The sequence below is a fragment of the Telopea speciosissima genome, chromosome 4 (genome assembly GCF_018873765.1).
Source record: "Telopea speciosissima isolate NSW1024214 ecotype Mountain lineage chromosome 4, Tspe_v1, whole genome shotgun sequence".
NCBI classification, from domain to species: domain Eukaryota; kingdom Viridiplantae; phylum Streptophyta; class Magnoliopsida; order Proteales; family Proteaceae; genus Telopea; species Telopea speciosissima.
In genome coordinates this window covers 29,764,778-29,789,655 of record NC_057919.1, presented here as the reverse complement: position 1 = coordinate 29,789,655, position 24,878 = coordinate 29,764,778, and the positions used below count along the sequence as shown (strand labels likewise).

At 41.7% G+C, this 24,878-nt stretch overlaps 1 protein-coding gene across 4 annotated transcripts in view; it reads left to right on the top strand.

Annotated features, from left to right (window-relative positions):
• Window positions 1-1,104: 1,104 nt before the first annotated feature.
• The window catches only part of LOC122660596, a 29,518-nt gene continuing 5,744 nt past the window's right edge, over window positions 1,105-24,878 (top strand). Inside the window, exons 1-5 of one of the 4 annotated variants that reach the window (XM_043855971.1) lie at window positions 1,107-1,883; window positions 2,009-2,085; window positions 2,283-2,350; window positions 2,429-2,569; window positions 5,188-5,229. In XM_043855971.1, the coding sequence (XP_043711906.1) occupies window positions 2,009-2,085; window positions 2,283-2,350; window positions 2,429-2,569; window positions 5,188-5,229 (328 nt within the window). In that variant the 5' untranslated portion in view covers window positions 1,107-1,883. Of the gene's footprint in view, window positions 1,884-1,993; window positions 2,086-2,282; window positions 2,351-2,428; window positions 2,570-5,184; window positions 5,230-24,878 lie in introns of all 4 variants that reach the window. The other 3 variants (XM_043855970.1, XM_043855974.1, XM_043855972.1) reach the window with 3 other exon arrangements.

Below are 24,878 nucleotides of genomic sequence, written 5' to 3'. Positions count from 1 at the left end.
TCCGGCAAGGTAAGTAGTTTGTAGCCCCTACTCCATAGTCGTCTTCATCTTCAATCGTCTTCTTCTTCTTCTCTGTTTTTTTTCTTCTTTTTTTTTGCTATCGCCTGCTGCTGCTTCTCTTTTTTCTTTTTTGCTTGGATAGCTTCTCTGCTTCTTCTGCTTCTCCTTCTCTTTAACGCACTAACCTGCTGCTGCTTCTCTGGTTTTTTTTTTGCTTGAATGCTTGGTTAACTGCTCTTCTTCTCTGTAGTTTGTAACTCATGCTGCTGCTGCCTGCTACTTCTCTTTTTCTTTTTTGGTTGGATAGCTGCTCTGCTTCTTCTTCTCTTTAACTCACTAACCTGCTGCTGCTTCTCTGTTTTTTTTTGCTTGCATGCTTGATTTACTGCTGCCTGCTTCTTCTCTGTAACGCACTAAACTGCTGCTTCTTCTCTGTTCTTTTTTTTTTTTGCTTGGTTAATGACTTAATGCTGCCTGCTTCTTCTCTGTAACGGACTAAACTGCTGCTTCTTCTCTGTTTTTTTTTTTAAACTTCTTCTTCTTTGCTTGCTGCTGCTGCTGCTTCTTCTCCGTTTTATTTGTAATGGAATAATGGTGAATCAGTGAATGAATCACTGAATTATGATCACTAATGGGATTATACATCTACATCTGTAAATTTTTTTTTTTTGGGGGTAATGAAATTCTTTATAGTTTATTAGTTTATGTACATTATGATGTCTGATTATTCTGAATTTTTATGTATGATGGATTTTTCATTTTGATGACTTGAGGTGGCTTAAATTTAATTTTTAATGATATAAGTTATGATACTATGATGCATCATGCCATCAGGTATTAAGTGTTTGGGGGGGGGGGGGGGAGGGGGAAAACTAACACTAGACGGCCTTTACCGCTTAAGCTCCGCTTAGGCGGCCGCTTTACCGCCTAAGCGCTGAGACAGGCCTCCACCGCCTTGGACCGCCATGCCGCCGTGACAACTATGATTATCAGACCTGACATTGGTCAGGACTAAACACAATTGCTTGCCTAGTTGCTTGAATCAGTCATTACAATGTATTGAATTGACTTGTTTACGCCTCCATGTTTTTCACTAATTGCTTGAATCTTCTTTATATTTCTATTGGTTTTTGTTGTTCAATTTTTTATTTTTTTTATGGGAGAGTTGGTCCTAGCGATGAGAGAAGTATATTGGTTACCTTGTAAACTTGCGGGTGGTTTAACTTAGTTGACAATTTCACATGCAACACCATTTAATTTTCTTTGCATCTCTTTGCACCCCATTTTCAATCAAGCATTCTTGAGGAAGAGATCACTGATAAGTGACAAGTACATATTCCAAATTTCTGGTCCTGAATTTTTGAACATAAATTTACACACAAACATATCCCGTTCTGGCCTTATTACTGTTTATGGTTTTTTTAACCAATTTCTTACATTTTTCAAGCTGAGTTGGACACAAACTTATCTGGTAAAGTATTTTGCCTCTCCTGAACTTGCTAGCAATGACCTGGAGTTTAGCATGTTTCTCTGGATAATGGTCTTATGGAAAGTCAACCTGAGAACCCAACTTGGGTTAGGTTGGGCTTGGGCTACCCCAACCTTCCTCACCTGCCCAATGCCCTCTACAATGAAAAACTGAGCGCAACTCTCTCTCTCTCAGTCGAAGTTCCCTCTTTGTGCTGTAGTATCACTTTATCCCTTCCTTTTACAGCCTCTCTTTGTTTATATCTGTTTTGATTTGTACAGCGTGGTTGTTCTAATGCTTTAGTTGTTTCAGGCCATTAATCAAAGTGTTGATGATAGGGGTGAGCTTGATTGCAGCCAGAGGTCAGCTTGGAATCCATTCCAGTGAATACTAGTAATCATCGTCATCTGCATTGGTAAGTGAAAAACGAATTGTCTGTTTGAAATAATGGATAGTACTACATTAATCAATTTTGGAGTTCTTAATAACTTGGGAACCGATCAGATCCTGCACTTTTTTTTCCAGCTGTGGTAATCTCAGATGGATAATAAAGGGAAAAAAGTGTTATGGGAGTTGGAGGATAAAGCATCGTCCATTTTGTCAGAGTTTATGCTGCGGTATGTTGAATGTGCGTTGTTTAATTATTCAGATCAGTGTTTGCCTCAACTTGTAATTCTTGTTTCCTTGGAGGTTTTGAAAAAAAACTCCGTTACACATTCAATATCTTGCTGACATTGTCTAATCCAATCTCTAGAATTTGACACATTTTTCATGTGTATCATGATGCTCCAATAATGTTGTTCTTTGTGCACAGAGTCACAAAGTTTGAGGAGCTTGTATCAGTGGGAAGTAAGTTCCTTGTCGGGTTTCATGAAGCTGTAGGTGAGAACTTCATGTTATGGTTTGCACTTGCTATAGTGCGGTTATGAGGTCCATCATGTGTCCTTTTGTCTGGAACAGAGTTGCTTCACAGGCCTGCAGTACACAAGACATCTGAAGTGGCAGATGGTATCATAAAAGCTAATGAAACTCAGAGGGTGAAAGCATATGTCCAAGCGGGATGTGTAAATGGTCATGATGGTGTGCAAAACATAAGCAAGTGTAAGGATCTCAATCATTTTAAGATTTAATGATTTGCTGCTTAGAATTGAGGTATATCACACTACAGTGGGTTGGTGGGTGGTATTGATGGATTGGACTTAAACTAATCTTGAAGTAATTAAAATATTGATGATTTCAGTGCTTTTTCCTTAGCAAAATCACTGAAGTTTTGGAACTTAAAAACTGGTGAATTTAATTTAATATCATGTCATATCTATTAACAAATTTCACTTACTAAGTGTATTGTCAAGCTTGCGAGTATCATTATACGGTAGGTTGATTAGAAACTACATTAGCAGTGGTATTCATTACTAAATAACACAACAAAATTATGGTGGTTCATGTGCTTTTTTTTTGGCTTTCCCCTTCTCCCTGAATATTAGCTAGACTCTCTGCAAGTGTATTCTTTTTCCTTTTTTGTTTTTTTGGGAAATTATAAGGCGCCACCCCTTGCGCTATCTGGATAAATTAATGCAGCCTACTAAGAGAAAAAATTTCAATTTTGACCCAAAAACTAATGGGGTTAGCATTTTAACCGTTAATTAGTGATGTCAGCATGTTAGTATTTTTGTAAAGACATTTTTACCCTTCCCATTACAATAATTGAACCTATCTTCTTCTTCCTCAGTCGAACAAAGAAGAACACTTCCTATAAGATCACCAGCTATTTCAACGGGAACGAAGAGTTTCATGGCTCTTACGATTTCTGCTGCTTCAAAAATCAATTCATTATCGAGAAAGAAAGTGTTAACGGAGAGAAATGAAGTTGTGAGAACTTCATTTTCTGCTGGAAAATCTCCTTTCAAGGCTATTAATCCCTCTGATATAACCGAAGAGGTCAGTTTGAAGTCAGAAACGATTTTCGATTTTAAAGCTCCCACAGAAGGCCCCAAAAACTCAAATGCGACTTTGGTCTCTCCTGCTCCTGACGTTTTGAAGAGCGCTGCAAACCCTAAAGGCGATAGGTCTTCAATTGTAGGTGCCTTTGTCAATTCTGAGGTACCACAGAAACCCCTGACCTCTTATTAGTTATTACTTTCTCCAGAACCTAGAACTGCGGACTCCAGATGCAATAACGCGGATCTGGGGGCTGAGGTTAAGGGTTCTCTTTCACCATCCCCTGTTTTAGCTCCTTTGGAAGTTTATCCGTCTCTTCCTCCTTACGGCCCAAGAACTAACTACCTCTCCCCACGGCCTCAGTTCCTTCATTACAAACCCAATCCAAAAAATTGATGTCTAACTCAACAAAGAACAAGGGTTTGATACAGGAGAGGGAAAGCAACTTTTAGAACGCTTCTCCTTAGAGAGTAGTTCAGAAACTGAAAACATTGAAGAATCCCAATCTCTCTTAGCCCTCAAACCTCTGAAATTGTATCTGAGAAGAGAATAAGAACCGTTTTTCTGAGTCAGAACTGAACACAAATCAACACCATAACTATCCCTCTTCTTTTGATTCTTGTGGTTGCATGCTTATGCTTTCCAATAATTGATACTCCCATGAACTACCCCTCCCTGTTTAAAAGTCAGACCTTCTCTAGATTTGACTCCTCTGCGAAAATCACTGAACTGGCAAAAGCAAAGCTTGATGTGTTATCCTGTGATATAATGCTTTGGTCACTCAACTCTGTATCATATCTGTCCAAGCTGATATCCATTCCAAACTGAGTGGAACAAATTGGTCCTCTGGAATTCGTTAATTCCACATCTCCGCATGAGGAATATTTGGCTGACCTGTATGGAACAGTAGATTATGGTGACAATGAAACAGAAAAAAGGCAAGATGTTGAAACAATGGAGAATGTGGAAGAAGAAATTGCAGAGACACAAACTAATGTGGAGTTTAGAGAACAGTCGCAGCTAATTGTACGGGCTTCAGATATAAAGCCTGAAAATCCAGAAACACCAACCAATGCTGAGGTTGCAGAGAAATGTAGCAACACAGAGATTGAAGAACAATCACCTCTACTTCCACAGGTTTTGGATGTGGAATCTGAATGGGTAGTTTAGTCATTTTAATTGCACTCAGTTAACCCTCAGTTAACCCCTTTAGTTTTTGGGTCAAAATTGAAATTTTTTCTCTTAGTGGGGTTGCATTAATTTAATGCGATAGCGCAGGGGGTGGTGTTGATAATTTCCCTTTTTTTTTTTTAAGGTGGCTTTGGGGGATGGTGGGGGGGAGCAGGGGCTAGGAGCCTTGTGGAGAAGTGATGCTGTGGGAAAACTATCACCCACTCCCCCCACCCAATGCACTAGTTTATGCATGTGTACATGCATAAATGGCTATGAATGGGTATTTTCTAAGCTTTCTCTGTTTTTTATGATTTATTCGTTGCTTAATTGTATGTCAATTTCTAAAAATACTACATGGATTACAACAAAGTAGTTTCTTGTGTTGTTTCCCGTGAAGTTTGAATTTGATGTTACTCCCTGTCCCTCCACCCCTACTTTCATCATCATATTGATATCTCTGCAAATTTTTTTTTGGGGGGACTATTACCTCGTTGAAGGACTTCTGACCTTTCTGACCTGTTTTACTGTATGGACTGTTTTTTTAGGGGATAAATGGTGTTATTATTGCTTTTGTACTTATACATTTTCCTGGGACATGCATACAGAAGTACGTGATTGCCAACGAGGACTTCAAGATTATTTAGCTGAAGGTATTGTTGTTTACCATCTTCACTGTATTATGCTCCTTTCCTAGCAAGTACATATGGCATCATATTAAAGGCGGTATACCAAGCATTGGGGCAATCCGTAGCCAAGACATTGTCCTAGGAGATACAAGATGAGGAACCCTACTTTATTAAATTAAAATTAAATTGAATGATGAAAGAGTTGGAAAACAATCAGAATGTGTTGTAACATCTATTCAGATTTGAAATTGAAGAGGGAAAGAGTGAAGGTTTTAGGGTCTATCCTTTGTTTTAAAATACTTCAATCATGGGGTTTAGGTATCTATCTGTATTCAGCTATGCATACTGATATATATTCATTTTCAACTACCTATATGATTCTAGAATAAAAGTGATGCATACAGATTCTATGGCAAGCATTATGCTAGCCGCAAGAACCACAAAAGGGTTGGTCCATCTCACCAATTGGTGGACCAACCCAACCAGCCTAGCTGGGCCAGCCCACATGGTCTGGGAGTTTTGGGTCTCTAAAACCCAAATCATGGGGGGCGATTTTGTCCAATCTTCATGACTTCTCAGCTGCCCGGTGGAGACACTTAAAAGAGTGGGGACCACAAGCTCTATGGATCGACTGATGCTCTTGAAAACTCTAGAAGATTGAAGATTAAATTAGTTTCCTTTTTGGAATTGACCTAGTTTCTATTTTGCTGATTATTTGTTTCTAAAATTAGAGTTTCTATTTTAGAAGCCTAGCTGAGTTAGAATTTCTATTCTAGATACTTCTAACTCAAGTCTCAACTCTTATAAGAGACTTTCTATTTTATTTGCTTCTATTTTGGGCTCAACACTTGAGCCTATTTATTGTACTGCCCTAAGGGGCCTCCCCCATAATTTATTGATGAATGAAGACTTGCTTTGGGCAATTTATTGTCCTGGTGAGGGATCATTATCTGCTCTATTTCGCCAAGTTCCTCTAATAGGGGTGTGTGTGTGTGTGGAAATGACCATCCTAGCCGCTGCCCGAACATACTGCTGGGTGGGTTCCACCCCCTATTAGAGGGACTTGGGGAAATGGACCGGGCAGGAAATGGCTCAGATAATTTTCCCCTGGCGAGAGGATGAGAGGCTGAAAGAGCCGACCCCTATCCCCTACCTATCTATCCCTCCTATCTTTTCTTCAATCGATCTCCCTTCTCTCCCTCTTTCTATTTTGATTCCCTGCCTGCAACACTGCAACCGTGGCCCCTTTATTGAGTTCTTAGATCAGTCTGAAGACCATCTTCAACCCTAGTTGCTGCTGGAGATTACCTGCTGGTTGTGGAGACCCTGCAGACCTGCGGATAGGCTACTTTCAATTTTCTGAGCCTGCTTGTTTGTTCCAATTTATCTCAGCAACCTGAGGCCCTATTGTGCTAATATTTTGAGGTTCAGTTAACCTCCCTTAGGGCTTCATTCGATTGCTATATTGGCCCTGATTTGGCCTTGCTGTTCAAGCACTCAGAAGTCATCTATTTCCCCTGTTCTGTGCTATCGGCTGGACTATCTGAAGTCTTCTGCTGCTGCAACTTGAAGGAATCATAGCCTTGCAACTACTGGTCAGGATCAGCTAAGTTTTGGAGGGTTACTTCCTGTCAATGAGGCCTACTTTCGATCCAAGTTTGGAGCCATTCCTACTGCTGGTTTGCTAGTTACAGCTTACTTTCAAACTCGGTGACCAGCCTTCACCTCCTAATCTAACCATCAGAATTAGTTCCAATTTGGAGGGTTAGTCCACCTTGCCTAGACCTACACTTGACCTTAGTTTCAGGTTCATCAAAAGGCTGGACATTGGGATTCTGCTATTCCCTCAATTACTGGTGACTAAACCTAGAACTGCCCTGCGGCTAAGGATTTGATTGCTGCTCGTAGGGTTGCAACAGGGTCGGGTTGGGCCGGGCCTTTTAAAATCCCAGCCCAACCCAGAGTCCCCTTAGCTAGGCCCAGGCCCAATCCGGCCCTAACTCGTGGCCAGAAAAATCCAACTCTGACCCTTCCTCAAGGTCGGGCCGTGCCGGGCTGACCCTGATTGGCCCTCACCGTGGGGGGAAGGGAGATGCATGGGCTGGCCAGGTTGGAAAGAAGAAGGAGGAGAAGAAGAAGAACATGAAGAGGACAGGGTCCCTCAACCCTGACCCAGCCCGGCTTTGACTCAGGGCCGGAAATTCCCAACCCTGACCTGCCCTCAGGGCCAAGGTATCTCAACCCAGGCCCTGTTCGGGCTCAGGGCGGGGGCCAGGGCGAGATCGGACCGTCAGGGCCAAACTTACACCCCTAGCTGCTCAAGTTATATTTTATCATGGGTATCTTGGGGTTAGGTTACCTATAATCTAGCCTTACATTAAGAAGCCTAGTGTTCCTTTTGAACAATAACAACAACGCAGCCTTATCCCAACTAAATGGGGTCGGCTACATGGATCCTTGTCCTCTAATCAGCTCTATTCGAGGCCATGCTTGATCCAAGGCCTAGTGTTCCTTTAGAATATAACCAAATGTATTTGTTGTATCAATATGGATAGGTTGTAATGTGAATAAAATTTTGGGGATGGGGGTATTTTATCGTGGGAGTTCGCTGTATGAGTATTATACCGCTGTTGTTGTTGTTGATCTTATATTTGTATTCTCTATGCTATACTTCTTCAGTTTCTTTTAATAAATTTTTCTCATCCAAAAATTATTCATATGAATTCAACATGACTATGGCATCTAATTGAGGTTCTTGAGAACCATTTATTTGAGTCTTTCATACTCCCTTGCCTTCTCCTTTAATTCTATTCCTTTTGTATTATGTACTTAATAAGAAAATACATGGAGAAAACCAAGGTTCGAGAACTCGGGTCTCGGTGGCATCTCGGCTAGGCCGTAAACCGAGTCGAGCGAGATCTCGCCGAGATCTCGCGAGTTGGTGCAATTTTTTTTTGACTCGGACCCCAACTCGGTGGGTTGTACACATATTTTGGTCCGAAACTTGGTATCCAGCCTATTTCGGGCCATTTAAACACAATGGCATGCCCATTTGCAAAAAACAAGTCCAAATATGAGTTTCACTTTGGACCATAGGTTGGTAGGCGACGAGTCGTACTAAAAGTCTAAAACAACATAATCTATATATAATTTAGTAAAACATAGCAAATTAGCAATCAAAACATTCTAATTAGCACACATCAATCAAAACATTCAAATAAAATGTACATTACATCAATGTTCACTTAATTTGTTACATAAAATGAGATTGAACAAGAAATTCATCCCTATATCGATCCACATATAATTCCCATGTCATGGAATTGCTATAGTGTTCAAATAGTGTAAAGAGATAAATTATAATTCATAAATGTAATATCATGCCACCTACCAGGGTCGACTTTTGTCTACCCTCCACTATAGCCTAGTCGACCAAACTTGCCGAGGCCTCTCTAAGTATTTGATCTATTTTCAATATGAGGCATTAGTATTTCCTATTTAGTAATTACATTCATAAAACCAAAGTGCCAAAGTCCCATACTCTCACCTCATCGTTGCAAGCAACTTGTGTCTTTGGATGGGGCTCCAACTTCACAGTAACGCTTAGAACGCCTCTAACAATTCTATGTCTAGCCCAAGATCATGGGAGTAGTGATACTTTGGATTCAAATAGTATCTTTGGTAAAGTAAACACCACAAATATGATTTGTTAGTGACTTAATCGCTTTAATGCCTTTAGGGTTTTGAATATGTAAATGTAAAAAAGTTATAACATTTAAAGTATAAAGTATGTTGAACTCACCAAATTTATGCAATGGATGACTCAAGTGCTTCTCCCACCGCTCATTAATGATGTTAGTGTAGGACTTTGCACTTCGAGGTATAGCGCTCTAACCATTTCCTTCATTTTTGGATGGCAGCATAAATGTGGCCTAAAGTAGGCTTCTTCTCTGTATCAACCATCCTCGATCGCCACCACCGGCTCTAATATGCCAACCACTTTCCCCAAGTCCTTCCAAAATCCATCATTTGCAATGGTCTCGTTGTGCTACCTTTGCTTCTTCCGACTTAGAACCTTGCCAACCAAACCATTCATGACTTGCAAACATACACCTTAGACCTATCGTCTTACTCTAAGCTCTTGATGCAATGTAATTGGTGGCAAATCGAGTGACACCAGGCCTCACTAAATCTCCATTGCATTTCTCCCTCATCAAGGCTAAAGCATAAGAATGGTTGTACACAAAGTTGTCACTTGTCTTGCCCTATTTACCACACCCGCCACCAAAGTCTTTTTTCCCCATGTCCTTCAAGATTAAATCAATAGAATGGGCTGCACATGGGGTCCAAAAGAGCCGGATCCTCTTACTCTTCTTATTCATCAACTTCTCTCCAGCCTTTTTATAGTTGGAACCGTTATCCGTCACAATTTGGATAACGCTCCTTGGTCCTACCTCCTCCACCACTGCTTCAACTCCTTATACAAGTATGATGCATCCTTTATATGCTTTGATGCATCGATAGACTTCAAGAATATAGTCTTTCCATTGCAACTCACCATGAAATTTATGATGGACAGCCTAGTAGGTCCATCCAACCATCAGCCATAAGAGTAACCCCATATGTCTCCCACATTGGCTTCAAACCATCAATGTATTCTTTTAGCTCCTCTACCTCCCGAGGCAAATACACATTGTATAATTCAAATGGTGAAGGTCCCTTCCATCCTGCACTGCCCTCCTGCGACATCAAGGAATGCATCATAGTATGTTCCTTGTGCTACATTGGCTGGAATGCCATGGTAAAGCATGAATTTGTCAAGGCTTTTCGTGCTTTCTCTTGTTTACCACCAAATACTTGTGGGATGGTTGGCGTAGGCATCTTGTTGCCTAAAAGTGGTGGGATCCGCTCAAAAATGGGTTCTGACCTTGTACTCGTGGTCGGGTTTGGGGTCGTGGTATATTTCTTGTCCCAGGCTTCTTCTCCTCTCATCTTCTTGCATGGTGCAGCTGAGCCGAGATCCACCAGCTCCTCTTGCTTGCTCATATGCTCTTATATTATCAAAATGAAAACTTTGTCTACTCTCCCAAAGTCTGTGTAAATTCTCCATTCAGCCTTTGATTGAAACTCACCAAGTGGAGGCCCAATGTCGATTATCATCTTCGCCACAAACCTCTGCACCAGCCCTCTCTAGTATTGCCTCATTAAACTCTTGTTGCATTCTTTCCCTCTCGATTTTTTAATCTTCCTCCTTTCAAATGTTGTGTCATTGCCACTTTCACTTGGATAGGAACATTTGGGCATGATGAAACATCCTTGCACATGCATAAGTGTTGCTTTAACCGGTGGCTCCTCCGGATAGCAACTTCCCACAATAATTGCATTTGGACTTCTTTTTGTCTCGCGGACATGGGAACTCCATGTTGCCATGCTATATCGGACATTGAATACAAAATGTCTTATGTTTGACATACATAAAAAAGCATGTATTAATAACCATGGATCACTTAAAGTAAGGTATTCAAGACTTAAAGTATGCTATTCATAACTCTTAAACGTAATGTCAAGCTACTAGAACTATGAAATAACTATATCTTATTTATCCCCAACCCAAGTATTTATTTGTTAATTAAAAATAATATTTTGAATTTTTTTAAAACTATTTATACCTTAAAGTATAAGAAAAATATAATGTAATGATGAATTTGACACCATTTGAAGTTGAATATTATGTACATATGTTGTACATAATTTTCCATAACCAATAAGTATTTTTCCTTAATATTATATATATTTTTAATTTTTATAATATATTTATTAAATCTGAAAAATAAAATAATTTTTTTAATGGGTGAAAATAAAAAATTAATCCATGGGGCTGTAGAGCATCCCAAGTAGTTTAACATATATCAAAATCATTTTCAAACAATCACTATTCATCCTATTTTTTTCATTTTCTTTTTCAAATAAATCATTTATTTTTCCAGAAATTATAATAAATAATTTATTAACTGAAAAAAATCCGACTCCATGAAGTGATAGATCGGGCAAAGATGTTCAACATATATTAAAACCACATGAATCTAACAAGGATTACAAAATTTTTTTGGAAAAAATAGATTTGGGAAAGAAATAGAAAACACCTTTGAAATCTTGCAAATAGGTGATGATGCTCCAAATTGGCACTTGAATCTTCACTTTGGCACTTCAATCTAACTCCAAACGATGCATTCCATCCAACAATCGAAAGAAAGAAGAAGAAATTTGAAGGAGAGGTTTTCCCCTTGGTTTAGAGCCTAAGAACTTGTTCCTGCTCTCTTTATGTTGGAAATGGTTTTTGGGTGAAAATTGGGCTAAATACAACTAACTAGCATCTTTGGGCCCAGCCGAGATCTCGCGAGATCTCTGCGAGATATTGGTTTTTGTACTAAAAAAACCATGATTTTCACCTTCGAGATATCACCGAGATCTCGGCGAGATCTCGAGATCTCGGCGAGATCTCGGTCGAGAAATTGTAGTTTTGTACCGACTAGGAACTCGACTGGTTTTGCCCAAAACCGAGAAACTCGGCGAGATCTCGGCGAGATCTCGCAGTTCTCGAACCTTGGAGAAAACATGATTTGGCATTATGATGGTTGAAATTATCTTGTGCAAATAGATATATTAACATGATTGCTTGAAGTCTTATGATATCCTGTGACTGATCTGATTTGTTGATCAAAACTCTGATATGCTTTGGATGCTGGCCTTTTGCCTTTCCCTGACAAGGCAGAAGAATGTAGTTTGATGGTTGTGATCAACTAAACAGGTCAATTGTGGTCTAGATCTCTTATAATTTTAGGTTTTTTTTTTCCTTAAATGATTATAAGTTAATGTTTGGAGGGCGGGCCTTGGTGCAACAGTTAAGGTTGCTCCATTGTGACCAAGAGGTCACGAGTTTGAGTCTGGAAACAGCCTCTCTGCGGAAGCAGTGGCGGGAGCCTTGTGCACTGGGTACGCCCCTTTTTATTATAAGTTAATGTTTGGCAATCTTCTGCTCAATCACAGATAGAGGAAAGCTAAAGGGAGTGGCTTTGGTATTGTCTTCACATTTTCCCTTGCCCACTATCTTGTCCTTTTAGGTCCTCACATAAACATGTATCCCACCTGCAGTGGGCCTTATGGAATATGATTTTATGAAATATTATTAGGATAAGGGTAAAAAATACTGGAAGTTAATATGCTTATTATAGTCTATGAGCTGTGCATTTTATATAATGGATTTCTTATTGGTTTTCCTTGCAAAGCTTTTTATCTTATATTGACATTAGGTTTTCACACAACACTTCTATTATTTCTGGATTTGCGTTTGGATTTTTCCTCCATTCTTTGGTCTTGCTGCAATTGATCAATCCGTCAAGCCTTTTCCCAGCACCTTGGTATTTTGCTTCTTGGGAGATGTTGTACTCTATAGCATAGTTGTCAAGGCGTCTCCTAGGCATCCTGGCTCTTTATTGGGTTCAAGGCGGCAACACGCTTTGTTGACAATTCACGAGTTTACATTGATTGCTGTTTATTGTTTTGTTTTTCGATGACCATGTTTATATTATATCCTATAGAAGAGTTTTAGAGAAGAAGAGAAGAGAGTTTAGAGAATAGAATGACTTGTCGAGATTATAGAGGCCACCACTTTATTTATGAGATCTTTACAAATATGGAATGATTGATTCAATCCTTATCAAGCATAATTAACACAATTAACATGTGCAAAATGAACCTAGACACTACAATGTATCTAGTTACAGAGAATAACTAGAACCAAACCTACAAGTGAACCAAACCGGGTTATGAACCGGACCAATATTCAACACTCCCCTCAAGTTGATGCATGGATATCACGCATGCCCAACTTGGAAATGATATGATGGAAGGACTTACTAGATAGGCCCTTAGTAAAGACATCTGCCAGCTGGTTCTCTGTAGTAACGAAAGGAGTGTAGATCAGGCCACCTTCGATCTTCTCTTTGATGAAGTGTCGATCAATTTCAACATGCTTGGTCCTGTCATGTTGAATAGGGTTATGAGCTATACTGATTGTAGAAGATCCCCTTGTTAGATCGGGCCGCTTCGATTCCCAAGAAATATTTTAGGTGTCTTAAATCCTTAGTCTCAAACTCACTAACCAGCTGAGTTCTTAGGAGAGAGATTTGTGCCTCATCATCGCCGGTTATCACGATATCATCTACATAGACAATAAGGGTTGTAACCTTGCCTTCCTTATGTTTGACAAATAGGTTGTGATCTGCATTACTTTGTTTGGACCCAAACTTCAAACATGGCTCTCTGAAATCTGCAAAAACTAGGCATGAGGAGACTTTCAAGCCATAAAATGATTTCCAGAGTTTGCACACCTTGCCAGTAGTGGTAGATGATTCAAAGCCAAGAGGAATATCCACGTAGACCTCTTCCTCAAGGTCACCATTCAGAAAGGCGTTCTTTACATCTCACTATTGAAGGTTCCACCCAAGGTTGGCTGCACTTGATAATAGAGCTCGGATAGAATTCATCTCAACAACTGGGGCAAAGGTTTCTTGGTAGTCGATGCTATAGGTTTGAGTAAATCCTTTGGCAACCAGCCTTGTCTTATAGCGAGAAACGGTTCCATTTGCATTTTGTTTTACTGTGAACACCTACTTGCATTCTACTGGTTTCTTTCCTTTGGGATAAGGAACTAGTTCCCAAGTATCACTTTTCGTCAGGTCTTGCATTTCCTCTGCCATAGTAGTCTTACATTTAGGGTCAGTTATCGCTTCTTTCCAACCCTGTGGGATAGACACAGAAGATAAAGAGGACATTCACTGACAAAAAAAAGATAAAGAGGAAACAAAGGCACAATCGGTGGGAGACAAAGATTGATAGGAAACAAAGTTAGAAATGGGATGTTGGGTGCAAGATCTAGTTCCTTTCCTAATAGCAATGGGACGATCATCATGAGAGGAAGAGGAAGGAGCATTATTACCTTCTGTGTGCTCATGAGCTGGAGTTGGTTCAGGAGGCGCTGGTGGAAATGTTAAGGTAGGAGCTTTCTCTTGACGAAAAGAATAATTTATGAGCTCTTTCTCACCAGTCAAAAGTCCCTGAAGAGAAGTGGTATCAATAATAAAAGGACTTGGAAAACCTGTATTTTTTTTTGAAATAAAAAAGATGAATAGATAGGGCCATGATACATTCGGGAATATTGTAAAGGTAAATAGACTCTTTTCGTCCTGCCCGCATGAGGACCTATGTGAATGTTTTGGAATGGGGATGTTCGCTTTTTGTAACAAGTAGACCCATGATACAGACTAATAGATGTTCCTACTGTTACCCGTAAGTAAGATCTATTCATAGTTGGTCAGTCCCCCACGGCACGGCTTATCGCTTTTCATGAATGTGTTTGAAGACATTTCTTCCTCAAAATAATTCTCCCTCTGAAGAAATCACGGATAGAAGGGTTCATCCTCATGGAAAGTAACATCCATTGTGACAAACAGTTTTCGAGTGGGAGGGGGATAACATCGGTACCCCTTCTGTGATGTGGAGTACCCGAGAAAAATACACCGAAGGCGCGAGGATCCAGTTTGGGGAACGGTGAGGAAAGGAGTTGTGGACAATGCAAACACACCAAAAAGTTCTAGGAGGGAGATGAGAGGCAATAACAGAGTTGGGGAGTTTGTTGACTGGAGTTTTGAAGTCTAGAATAGCAGAGGGTACCTTGTTAATAAGGAAGGTAGTGGCAAGAACAACATCCCCCCAGTAAAATTTGGGAACAGTAGTGGTAAACATAAGAGACTTGACAACATTGAGGAGGTGTTGATTTTTCTTCTCAGGAATACCATTTTGTTCAGGAGAATGAACAGAGGAAGTCTGGGAAAGAATACCATGGTCATCAAGATACTTGAGAAAAGGACCATCGGGATATTCAGTTCCATTATCACTTCACAAAGCGCTCGAACCTGAGCACCAAACTGGGCCTGAACCATCTTATGGAATGATTGAAAAAAAAGAACAAGCTTCAGATTTAGTAGGAAGGAGATAAACCCAAGTTAGGCGAGTGTAGTTATCAATAAAAGGAATAAACCAATGGTACCCACCCCTAGCAATAACATGAGAAGGGTCCATAAATCAAGTGAATAATAGAAAATGGAACAGTACTTTTATTATCACTAGGGTAGTAAGAAGAACGTGTGCGTTTTGCAAGTTCACACACGTCACAAGAAAAGTGTCCTTGGGGACAATTTTTTATTGAATCGGGAAACAAGCGGTTTAAGATAGGAAAAGAGGGGTGTCCCAAACGACGGTGCCATTAATGGAGTTATTGAAGGTGACTATCAGCCCGAAGAGTATGAGCAAGAGACCGGAGGAGATATTGCAGAAGGTTCCGGATCCAGGTAGTAGACCCCATCTCACACCTTACCATATCCAATCGCTGCCCCTGTCATCAGATCCTGAAAGGCATAATGAGAGGCAAAGAAATGAACACAACAGTTAAGGTCAACAGTAAAGCGATAAACGGAAAGTAAATTAGCACAGTGGTTAGGAACATGAAGAACAGTCTAAAGAGAAATGGAGGGAGAGATGGTAGTATTGCCTTTACCAAAGATTGTTGAAAGAGACCCATCGGCTAGTCGGACTTTGTTCTTGTAGAACAAGGTGTATAGGTACTAAAAGTATCCGAGGAGCTGGTCATATGATTAGAAGCTCTAGAATCCAAAAGCCAGGAGGGACTGGGCAAAATGAGAAGTAGTGGAAGGTGTTGATGTTGCAGGAGTAGCAAAACCCATCTGAGCCAGCATATGTTGGAGAGCAGCAGAACCCATCTAAGCTAGCATACGTTGGAGAGCTACGATCGGTTCTGAAGAGAAGGATGCAGTGGGTGCCGTAGTAGGACTATCAACCGTATCAGTCACATGGGCCTGTGAGCGGGAACCACCCTGTTTCCCACCACGTCCTTTCCCTTTAGGACGGTCGTGAAGTTTCCAATAAGTATCTTTGGTGTGTCGAGGGCGACCACAACAGTCACACTTAACCGGTTCTTTACCATGAACAACCGGTTTAGTGGAGTCGACCTGAGGATTAGAGAGAAGGGCCGAGCGAGCAAGAGTAACAATAGGCATCATAAGGGATCGTCGACGTTCTTCGTGCTGAATCAAGTTTTATGCCTCAAGTAAAATGGGAAATTTATTACGGCTGAGAACTTGAACATGAATCTGATAATACTCTGGGTTCAACCTTGTAAGGAAATCATATACACGCTCCATCTCATGCTCAGTTTGAAAAATCTTGGCATCAGTGGGATCAACCATGGATACTGGGTGATAGAAGTCCAACTGTTGCCATAAGTTGTTCAAGGCAGAGTAGTAGGCAGGGAGTGATAACTCCTTTTGCATGGTTTCCCGAACTTGTCGGCGCAACTCATAAATTTGAGCATAATTGTTAGACTGCGCATATGTGTGCTTCACAGCCTCCCACAACTCCTTGGCTGAGTTCAACAGAACAAAACTAGGGCTGATGGTGGGTTCCATAAAATTCTGCAAAAAGGACATGACATGGGCGTCATTCACCGACCAAGTATTAGCAGCCACAATATCCGAGGGTTTGGGAGCGTTATCAGTCACAATTCCCAAGAGATCATGGGCACGTATGGTGAGCATACAAGTCCGAGACCAAGTCAGGTAGTTGGCCCCATTCAACTTAGTAGGTCCAAGTAGGTGAGTAGGGTTATGGCCATAGGTTCCAAGACGACCCACCACACTACCCTCAAATTCCCCCTGTAGATGCAGTTGTACTGTCTTCCATTTAGAGAGAAGAGATAATAACAGATGGGGCCAAACAGTACTCACAAACTAGTAGAGAGCGATCAACACATAGAAAGTAGCATAGAAGTACAATAATCAATCAACGAGTAGAGAAAAAGAACCTGACAAGAAGGAGATCCAACAGTAACTATAAGGGAGCCCCAGAGTCGGGGGTAGAGCAGGGAGCAAGAGGGCCCAGGTGTAGCGAGAGGAGGGGGCGGAAGCCCCTAGCAGGGCTTGACGGCGACGGAACAAGGGGTGGAGACCGTTGGCAGAACCTGGCGGTGTCGAAACAGGGGTAGAGACCCCTAGCAGCATCGGAGCGAAGGGGCAAAGGCCCTGGCGGGATCAGGTGAGGCTAGAACAGGGCGCGAAGTAATGTAGAAGGGGTTTAGCTAAGAACCACTCTACAGTAGTATTGACCAATATAGCCGTTCTCACTCTTGGAACGTGCTATATTGGTTCCTACCATGTATTGTGCATTCCATTTATATTCCCTACTATGTATTGTATTGATTTGTGTATATTTCCTACCTTGTATATCCACATGTGATATGGACTGTTTCCTATTATCACATGTGTGATCTTGACCTATTGGGGATTCTCTAATCCTCTATTTATACTCCTTGTAAACCAATTGATAAGATTGAGAATAATATCCTACTTACCTTGTCCAACATGGTATCAAGAGCCTAGTTGCTCAAACGAGCCTTCTTACCTATCTTCTTCTTTTTTTTTTTCCCAATCTCCATGGCTGGAGAAAACGATCAAGCAAACACCACTCCAACCGTGGACAGCAGCGCCCTCACCACTCTTCTCTCATCCGGATCCCCATCTCTGCATCATGCTCACCATTATCTCTCGGTGAAGCGTACCTCTAAAAACTATTTGTTTTGGCAAACCGAGATTGAACCTTTTCTCGATGGCTAGGGTCTGTTTGGTCATCTAGATGGTACTACACCTTGCCTAACCAATCCTACTTCTGCAACCACTTGGCGACGTCAGGACTCTTTGCTGCGTGGCCTACTCCTCTCTTCTCTCTCTGAGGAGGTTTTTCCATTAGTTCTTGGCAAACGAACAAGCCAGGAAATATGGGACACACTCCACACTGCCTTTTCATCACCTCCTGAGAGTCGCATCATGTCACTGACCATGGCTCTATAAGATCTGGAACAAAAACCAGATGAATCGGTCTCCCTTTTTCTTCAACGTGCAAAGACCATATCTGAAGAACTCAGTGCTGCTGGACACCCACTGCGCCAGAGCGCCTTCAATCTCCACATCTTCAGGGGATTGAAGTCTGATTTTAATGACATAGTTTCTACGCTCCTGACTCGCACTACTCCGCTGCCTTATGATGACTTGCATGCGATGCTCCTCAACCATGAATTTTTGCAAGGATCTAAGCTATTGAAACTTGCTCTGAATGATGGTGGTGCCTCCAGCACTCCTCCCTCTGCCAATCAAGTTCAAAAGACACAATCTCAGCCAGACAGCCGCCCTCCCTCTTCTGGCCGTGGAGGTGGCTCCTGGCGTGGTTGTGGTAGCCGTGGTAGGAGAGGTCGTGGCCGATCTCAAGGAACAAGGTTGTGGTGCCATTGGTGCAATAGGGACACCCATGACACCCTGCACTGCTACAGTAAACCGAAACCACTAGCCAAATTTTCCTTCCCATCTTGCCCACCTTCCCAGTTTCAATATCAACCACATACCACACCCGCAGCTCACTACACAAACTACCATGTCCAATCGGCCCCACCACTCCTCCCTACTCCTACCTACACACCCACCCAGCTGTTTCCATGGTACCCGGATACAGGTGCCACCCATCATGTGACACCCGATCTCCATGCCTTATCCTCCTATGACCCTTACACTGGTTCAGATTCTTTGCAGGTCGGCAATGGTAAGGGTATTCCAATTTCTAATATTGGTACAACGTCCATTCCTTCTACTTCGTCATCTCGTAATTTTATTTTGTCTGATGTTTTGCATGTCCCTTCCATCTCCAAACCTCTCCTTTCTGTCAATTGTTTTGCTACTGACAATGATGTCTTTTTTGCATTTCATCTGTCTTGTTTTTTTGTGAAGGATCAGAGAACCAAAACTACAATTCTGTCTGGTCCAAGTGATGGCGGTCTTTGCACCATTCCATCGTCCATGGGAACCTCTCCTTCGACTCACCTCACCTGTCTCACTTCTCTCGATGGCTGGCATTGCCGCCTTGGCCATCCTCATGCCCAGCTCGTTCGTCATGTCGTCAACCACAATAATTGACCTTTTTCTAAGTCTTCTTTAAATAATTTATGTACTGCCTGTCAGTTGGGTAAAGCTTGTCGCCAATCTTTAGGCGAAACTTTTCTATTTATATCCTTTGAATTAATTTTGTGATGTTGGGCTTTTCCTCCTCTGACACGCTTATATCCTTTTATGTTCTAATTAAAAATCTGAAGTTTTGGGATTTTTATTGCATTCCAAAAAATGGTTGAGAGGCAATTTGATAGAAAAATAAAATTTGTCCAAACCGATTGGGGTGGGGAATTTCGGACCTTACCAAAGTTTTTCATTGATGTTGGGATCCCCCACCATCTCTCTGCTCCCCACACCCATGAGCAGTGGAACGCCACCATCGGCATATTGTAGAAACAGGCCTATCCTTATTGGCCCACGCAGTAGTTCCTCCAACTTATTGGGTCTTTGCTTTTGAGACTGCGGTTTTTCTCATTAACCGCCTACCGTCACGGGTCTCTTCAGGGGTGTCTCCCTACCAACTTCTCTTCCATCGTGTTCCCAACTACTCATTCTTACGCGCCTTTGGATGTCTATGCTTCCCTCTTCTTCGTCCATACAATGCCCATAAAATGGATTACAGGTCCGCCCCATATGTATTTTTGGGTTACAGTCCGTCTCATCTAGCATATAGGTGCCTGGATCGGTCTAGTGGTCGCATCCAAATTTTTTGACATGTTTTATTCTTTGAAAATGTTTTTCCTTTTGCATCTCTCTCACCTGCAACACCGCCATCACCTCAGGTTCTATTACTTTGGGCCGCTGTACCCACAACCCTTGTGCCATTGCCGTACCCCACCATCCCACCTCTAACCGTGACCACACCAACACAAACCGCATTGCCTCACCAGCCTGCATCACCGTTCTCAACTCCACATGGGCATCCAAGCCCCGTGTCCAGCCCTCCATCCCCACCCCAATGTACTAGAACCGTTGTGGATCTCTACCAGGATCCACTGCCACCTACACATAACCCACTACCACCACCATCTCGTCATACAATGCGCTTACGTTCTCACAAGGCGGCGCTTCACTCCCTTCCTACCCCACCAACCCAACCCATTGAACCAACATGTTTTTCGCAGGCTGTCAAGGTACCCGAATGGCGCATTGCCATGGTTGAAGAATTTAATGCCCTCATTAGAAATGGCACATGGAGCTTAGTACCACCATCACCAAGTCAGAATTTGGTAGGCTACAAGTGGGTCTTCCGTATCAAACGGAAGGCTGATGGGTCAATTGAACGGTACAAGGTCCGTTTGGTGGCTAAAGGTTTTCATCAGCAACAGGGGGTGGACTATGGTGAAACCTTTAGCCCTGTGGTGAAGCAACCCACCATTCACACAGTGATCTCATTAGCAGTTTCTCTGGGATGGCCCATCAGGCAGCTTAATGTACAGAATGCTTTCCTTCACGGTGAGTTGGCTGAGGAGGTTTACATGGTCCAACCACCTGGTTTTGAAGACAAGTCACATCCGGCCCATGTGTGCAGGCTGCATCAGTCCCTTTGTGGCCTTAAACAGGCCCCTCGGGCCTGGTTCCAAAGACTGTCCAGGTTTCTTTTATCCACTGGTTTCACTGCATCTAAGACTGACACATCCTTGTTCATTTCCCGACAGGGCGGCTCGGTTCTTTATGTGTTGATATATGTTGATGATATCCTAGTTACAGGTGACTCACAGACCAATATCTCGGCCCTGCTGGCTAGCCTGGCCAAGGAATTTTCAATTAAAGATTTGGGATCGTTGCACTACTTTTTGGGCATTGAAGCCTCATACGGTCGTGGGGGGCTGGTTCTCTCTCAGCAGCGCTACATATCTGATCTCCTTGATTGTGCAGGCATGAAGGACTGCAAACCCATATCTACACCGATGTCCACTTCTTCTAAGCCATCGGATTCAGGGAGTGCATCTTATTCGGATCCTAGTCACTACAGATCTATAGTGGGTGCTCTTCAGTATGTCATCCTCACTCGGCCAGATGTGGCCTTTGCGGTGAACCGCGTCTACCAATTTATGCACTCTCCAAAGAATGATGACTGGAGCTTAGTCAAAAGGATTCTCAGATATCTTAAGGGCACTATGTCACATGGGCTTCTGTTTCAAAAGTCACCGTCGATGACTCTTCAGGCCTATACAGATGCGGACTGGGCAGGCAGTCCTACTGATCGGCGATCCACAGGTGCTTATGCTATATTTTTGGGACCCAATCTCATTTCATGGAACTCACGGAAACAGAAAACTGTATCCCGTTCATCCACTGAAGTCGAGTATAAAGCCCTTATTGATGCAGCGGCTGAGCTGATCTGGTTGTAGGCCCTATTCAAAGAACTTGGGATTCCACAGTCAACTGCACCAATTCTCTGGTGCGACAATATCGGGGCCACATATCTTTCGGAGAACCCAGTTTTCAACGCTCGCACCAAGCACGTGGAAATTGACTTCCATTTTGTTCGTGAACGGGTTGCGGCCAAGTCTTTGCAAGTTCAGCTCATATCGACCCATGACCAAATAGCGGACATTTTGACCAAGGCGCTGCCCACCACACGTTTTCAGTTTATGAGAGACAAGCTAAAGATCCGCCCCACCGGATCTTCATCTTGAGGGGGTGTATTGACCAATATAGCCGTTCTCACTCTTGGAACGTGCTATATTGGTTCCTGCCATGTATTGTGCATTGCATTTATATTCCCTACCATGTATTGTATTGATTTGTGTATATTTCCTACCTTGTATATCCACATGTGATATGGATTGTTTCCTATTATCACATGTGTGATCTTGACCTATTGGGGATTCTCTAATCCTCTATTTATACTCCTTGTAAACCAATTGATAAGATTGAGAATAATATCCTACTTACCTTGTCCAACAAGTAGGATCGATAAAAGTTGTAGCAGATCATCAATATTAGAAGCAAATCAGAATTAGTAGGTAAACACCAAAATAGAAGGTACCAAATACTAGGCAAACCAGCAGTGAGAATGGGCTCTAAGGCTGATCGAGTGGAGTAGGCAATGAGGAGAATCTTTGCTGAAAATTTCAGCCAATTCCAATGGCTAACTTGTGAGATATGAACAAGATCCCAAAATAGAAGGTTAGGGCAGATCTCCCAAACCAGAGGAATTTAGAACACCAAACTTTGGATCGAGTGTAGCCCTTGATTGTGTGATTCTGCTTTCCAAACCTCTGCTGAATATGAGTCTCCGTTGTAGAGATATTAGTACTTGAAATTTGCTAGAAATTCTGGGCAGAATTGGAATCGCAGGAGAGTCTCTGGCCTTCCTTGTGTTGAAACAATAGCAGAAGAACTTTAACTTAATAGATGGATTGAATAAAGTCTTCAAGAGGATCTCCAACAGTTGGAAACAATCGCAGGCACAACAACACAATTGGGAATCGATTGGGATAAGAAGAAAAGATAGGAGAAGAAAAGAAAAGGGGATAAGGAGATTCGGCTCTCTCAGCCCTAGGGGTTTTGGCTCTCACCAGCCAGGCTCCCTGCCCTTCATCCTCACAACAGGATTATCAAAACATGCACAAAGCCATCTAAGCAACTTCATTAATTCATAAAATCATGCAGTGCCTCTATGGGAAGGTTACAATATATGAAGGCCCAAGGATTGAGTTCCAAAATAGAAACTAAAAATTAGAAAGTCCCTTATAAAGCTGAGACTTGGGTTACAAGTAATGAAACTAAAATAGAAACTCTAAGTTGCAAGGTTCAAAATAGAAACTATAAAATAGAGACCAAGTCTAATTAAAAATAGAAACTTAAGCCTACTTTCTAAATTTGAAATAGAAACTAAACTAAACTTATAAATCCCCACGCATAAAGCACCATGCAATCTGATTTTGGACCCCACATAATCTTCTAATAATATTCTCACTAAGGTAAAACAAGGGGCTATGACATTGTTCACTTGAACAGTGGTTTGGCCTCTTTTTCTTCATATTTAGATCTACATCAACTCTGCCCCTCTAATGATCCAATACTTGTAATTATGCAACACTTAGCTCTATGGACCCTCCTTGGAAAACAATCTTTTTGTACCAAAACAATTTAATTTTAATATATTTTCTAGTTTCACCAAAAAAAAAAAAAAAAAAAACTCTGCCCCTCTTAGAAAAAAATTCAACCTCGAATTTTGAAAAATAGAAGAATCAACTTTGTGTGATGAAAATCCGTCTTCAAACCATAACAGTACTCGAGCAGCTTGTGGATGTTAGGAATGTAGTCTTCAGGGCATGGAACCTTCTCTTCAAAGAACTTTGTTGGCATGACGAAATTGACTTTGAAATGAACAGTCATGTCCATGGGGTCTTCTAAAATTGTGTCTTCCACATTCTCTGCTTTAAACTCTTCAATGTACGCCTCGACATTCGAAACATCAAGGACCGACTCTTCCATGACAGAAATTGCTGGAGTTTCAACATTAACTTCATAGATGTTATTGTTATTATCCTGGGTGTCTTCACACTCTTCTCCTTCAAGGGCAGCATTAACAGCCCAATCATCATCAAGCTGTGGTTCACACACCAACATCTCCGGAATGGATCCAATAGTTGTGATCATTGAGTCTGCCTTCTCTTGTTGCTCTTCCATCTTCAAAATTTCAATGACTTCCATGGTAGCATCTGTTGGAGGTGGAGGGTGATGAGAACCAAATGTGGTTTTAAATGTTTGCTCAAAAGAGGCCATTTGGTCCATTAGTTGCTTCACACTCTCTTCAAGTGTAAGCGGCTTTTGGGGGTAATCTTGTCGAAGGGAGAGCTTTCTTCGCATGTGTTCCGGAAGGTACTTGTTCTTTAACTCGTACTTCGTCTCTTACCAAGTCTTAGGTTCACGTCCCCTAGCTATGAGGCTCTCTTTGTGGAGTTTCCACCATTTTCTAGCATAACCAGTCAATTAGGAGTAAACAAACCTAAGCTGCCGCTCCTTTGTAGGGTTGTACCAGTCAAAATATTCCTCTAGAGAATCCAACCAATGAAAGAAGAAGACTAGACCCCTCTGTATAGAAAAGGAACGAACTTCTGACTTCATCTTCCTATTAACATCAACCCTAGGGGTGATAGGCTCTGGTACCAAATAATGTAAGACTAGAATACTAGTCCCAAATAAAACCCACAAATCCAAAATAGCAGCTAGGGCAGAAATTAGAAAGTTAAGGTTTCAAGTAATAAAACTAAAATAGAAACTCTTAGTTGCAAGGTTCAAAATAGAAACTAAGTCTAATTAAAATAGAAACTTAAGCCTACTTTGTAAATCTGAAATTAGAAACTAAACTAAACTTCTAAATCCCCATGCATAAAAGCACCATGCAATCTGATCTTGGGCCCCACAGAATCTTCTAATAATATTCTCACCAAGGCAAAATAGGGGCTGTGACACTGTTCATGTGAACAGTGACGTGAAACAACAGTGTTTTGGCCTCTTTATTCATGATTCGATCTACATCACGGAGGCCCTGGTGGGGGCTTGTGGAGCCAGAACAAGAGGGCGGAGGCCCTGGTGGGGTCAGACGGCGGAAAGCCCTAGTGGGGCCTGGCAGCGTCAAAACGAAGGGGC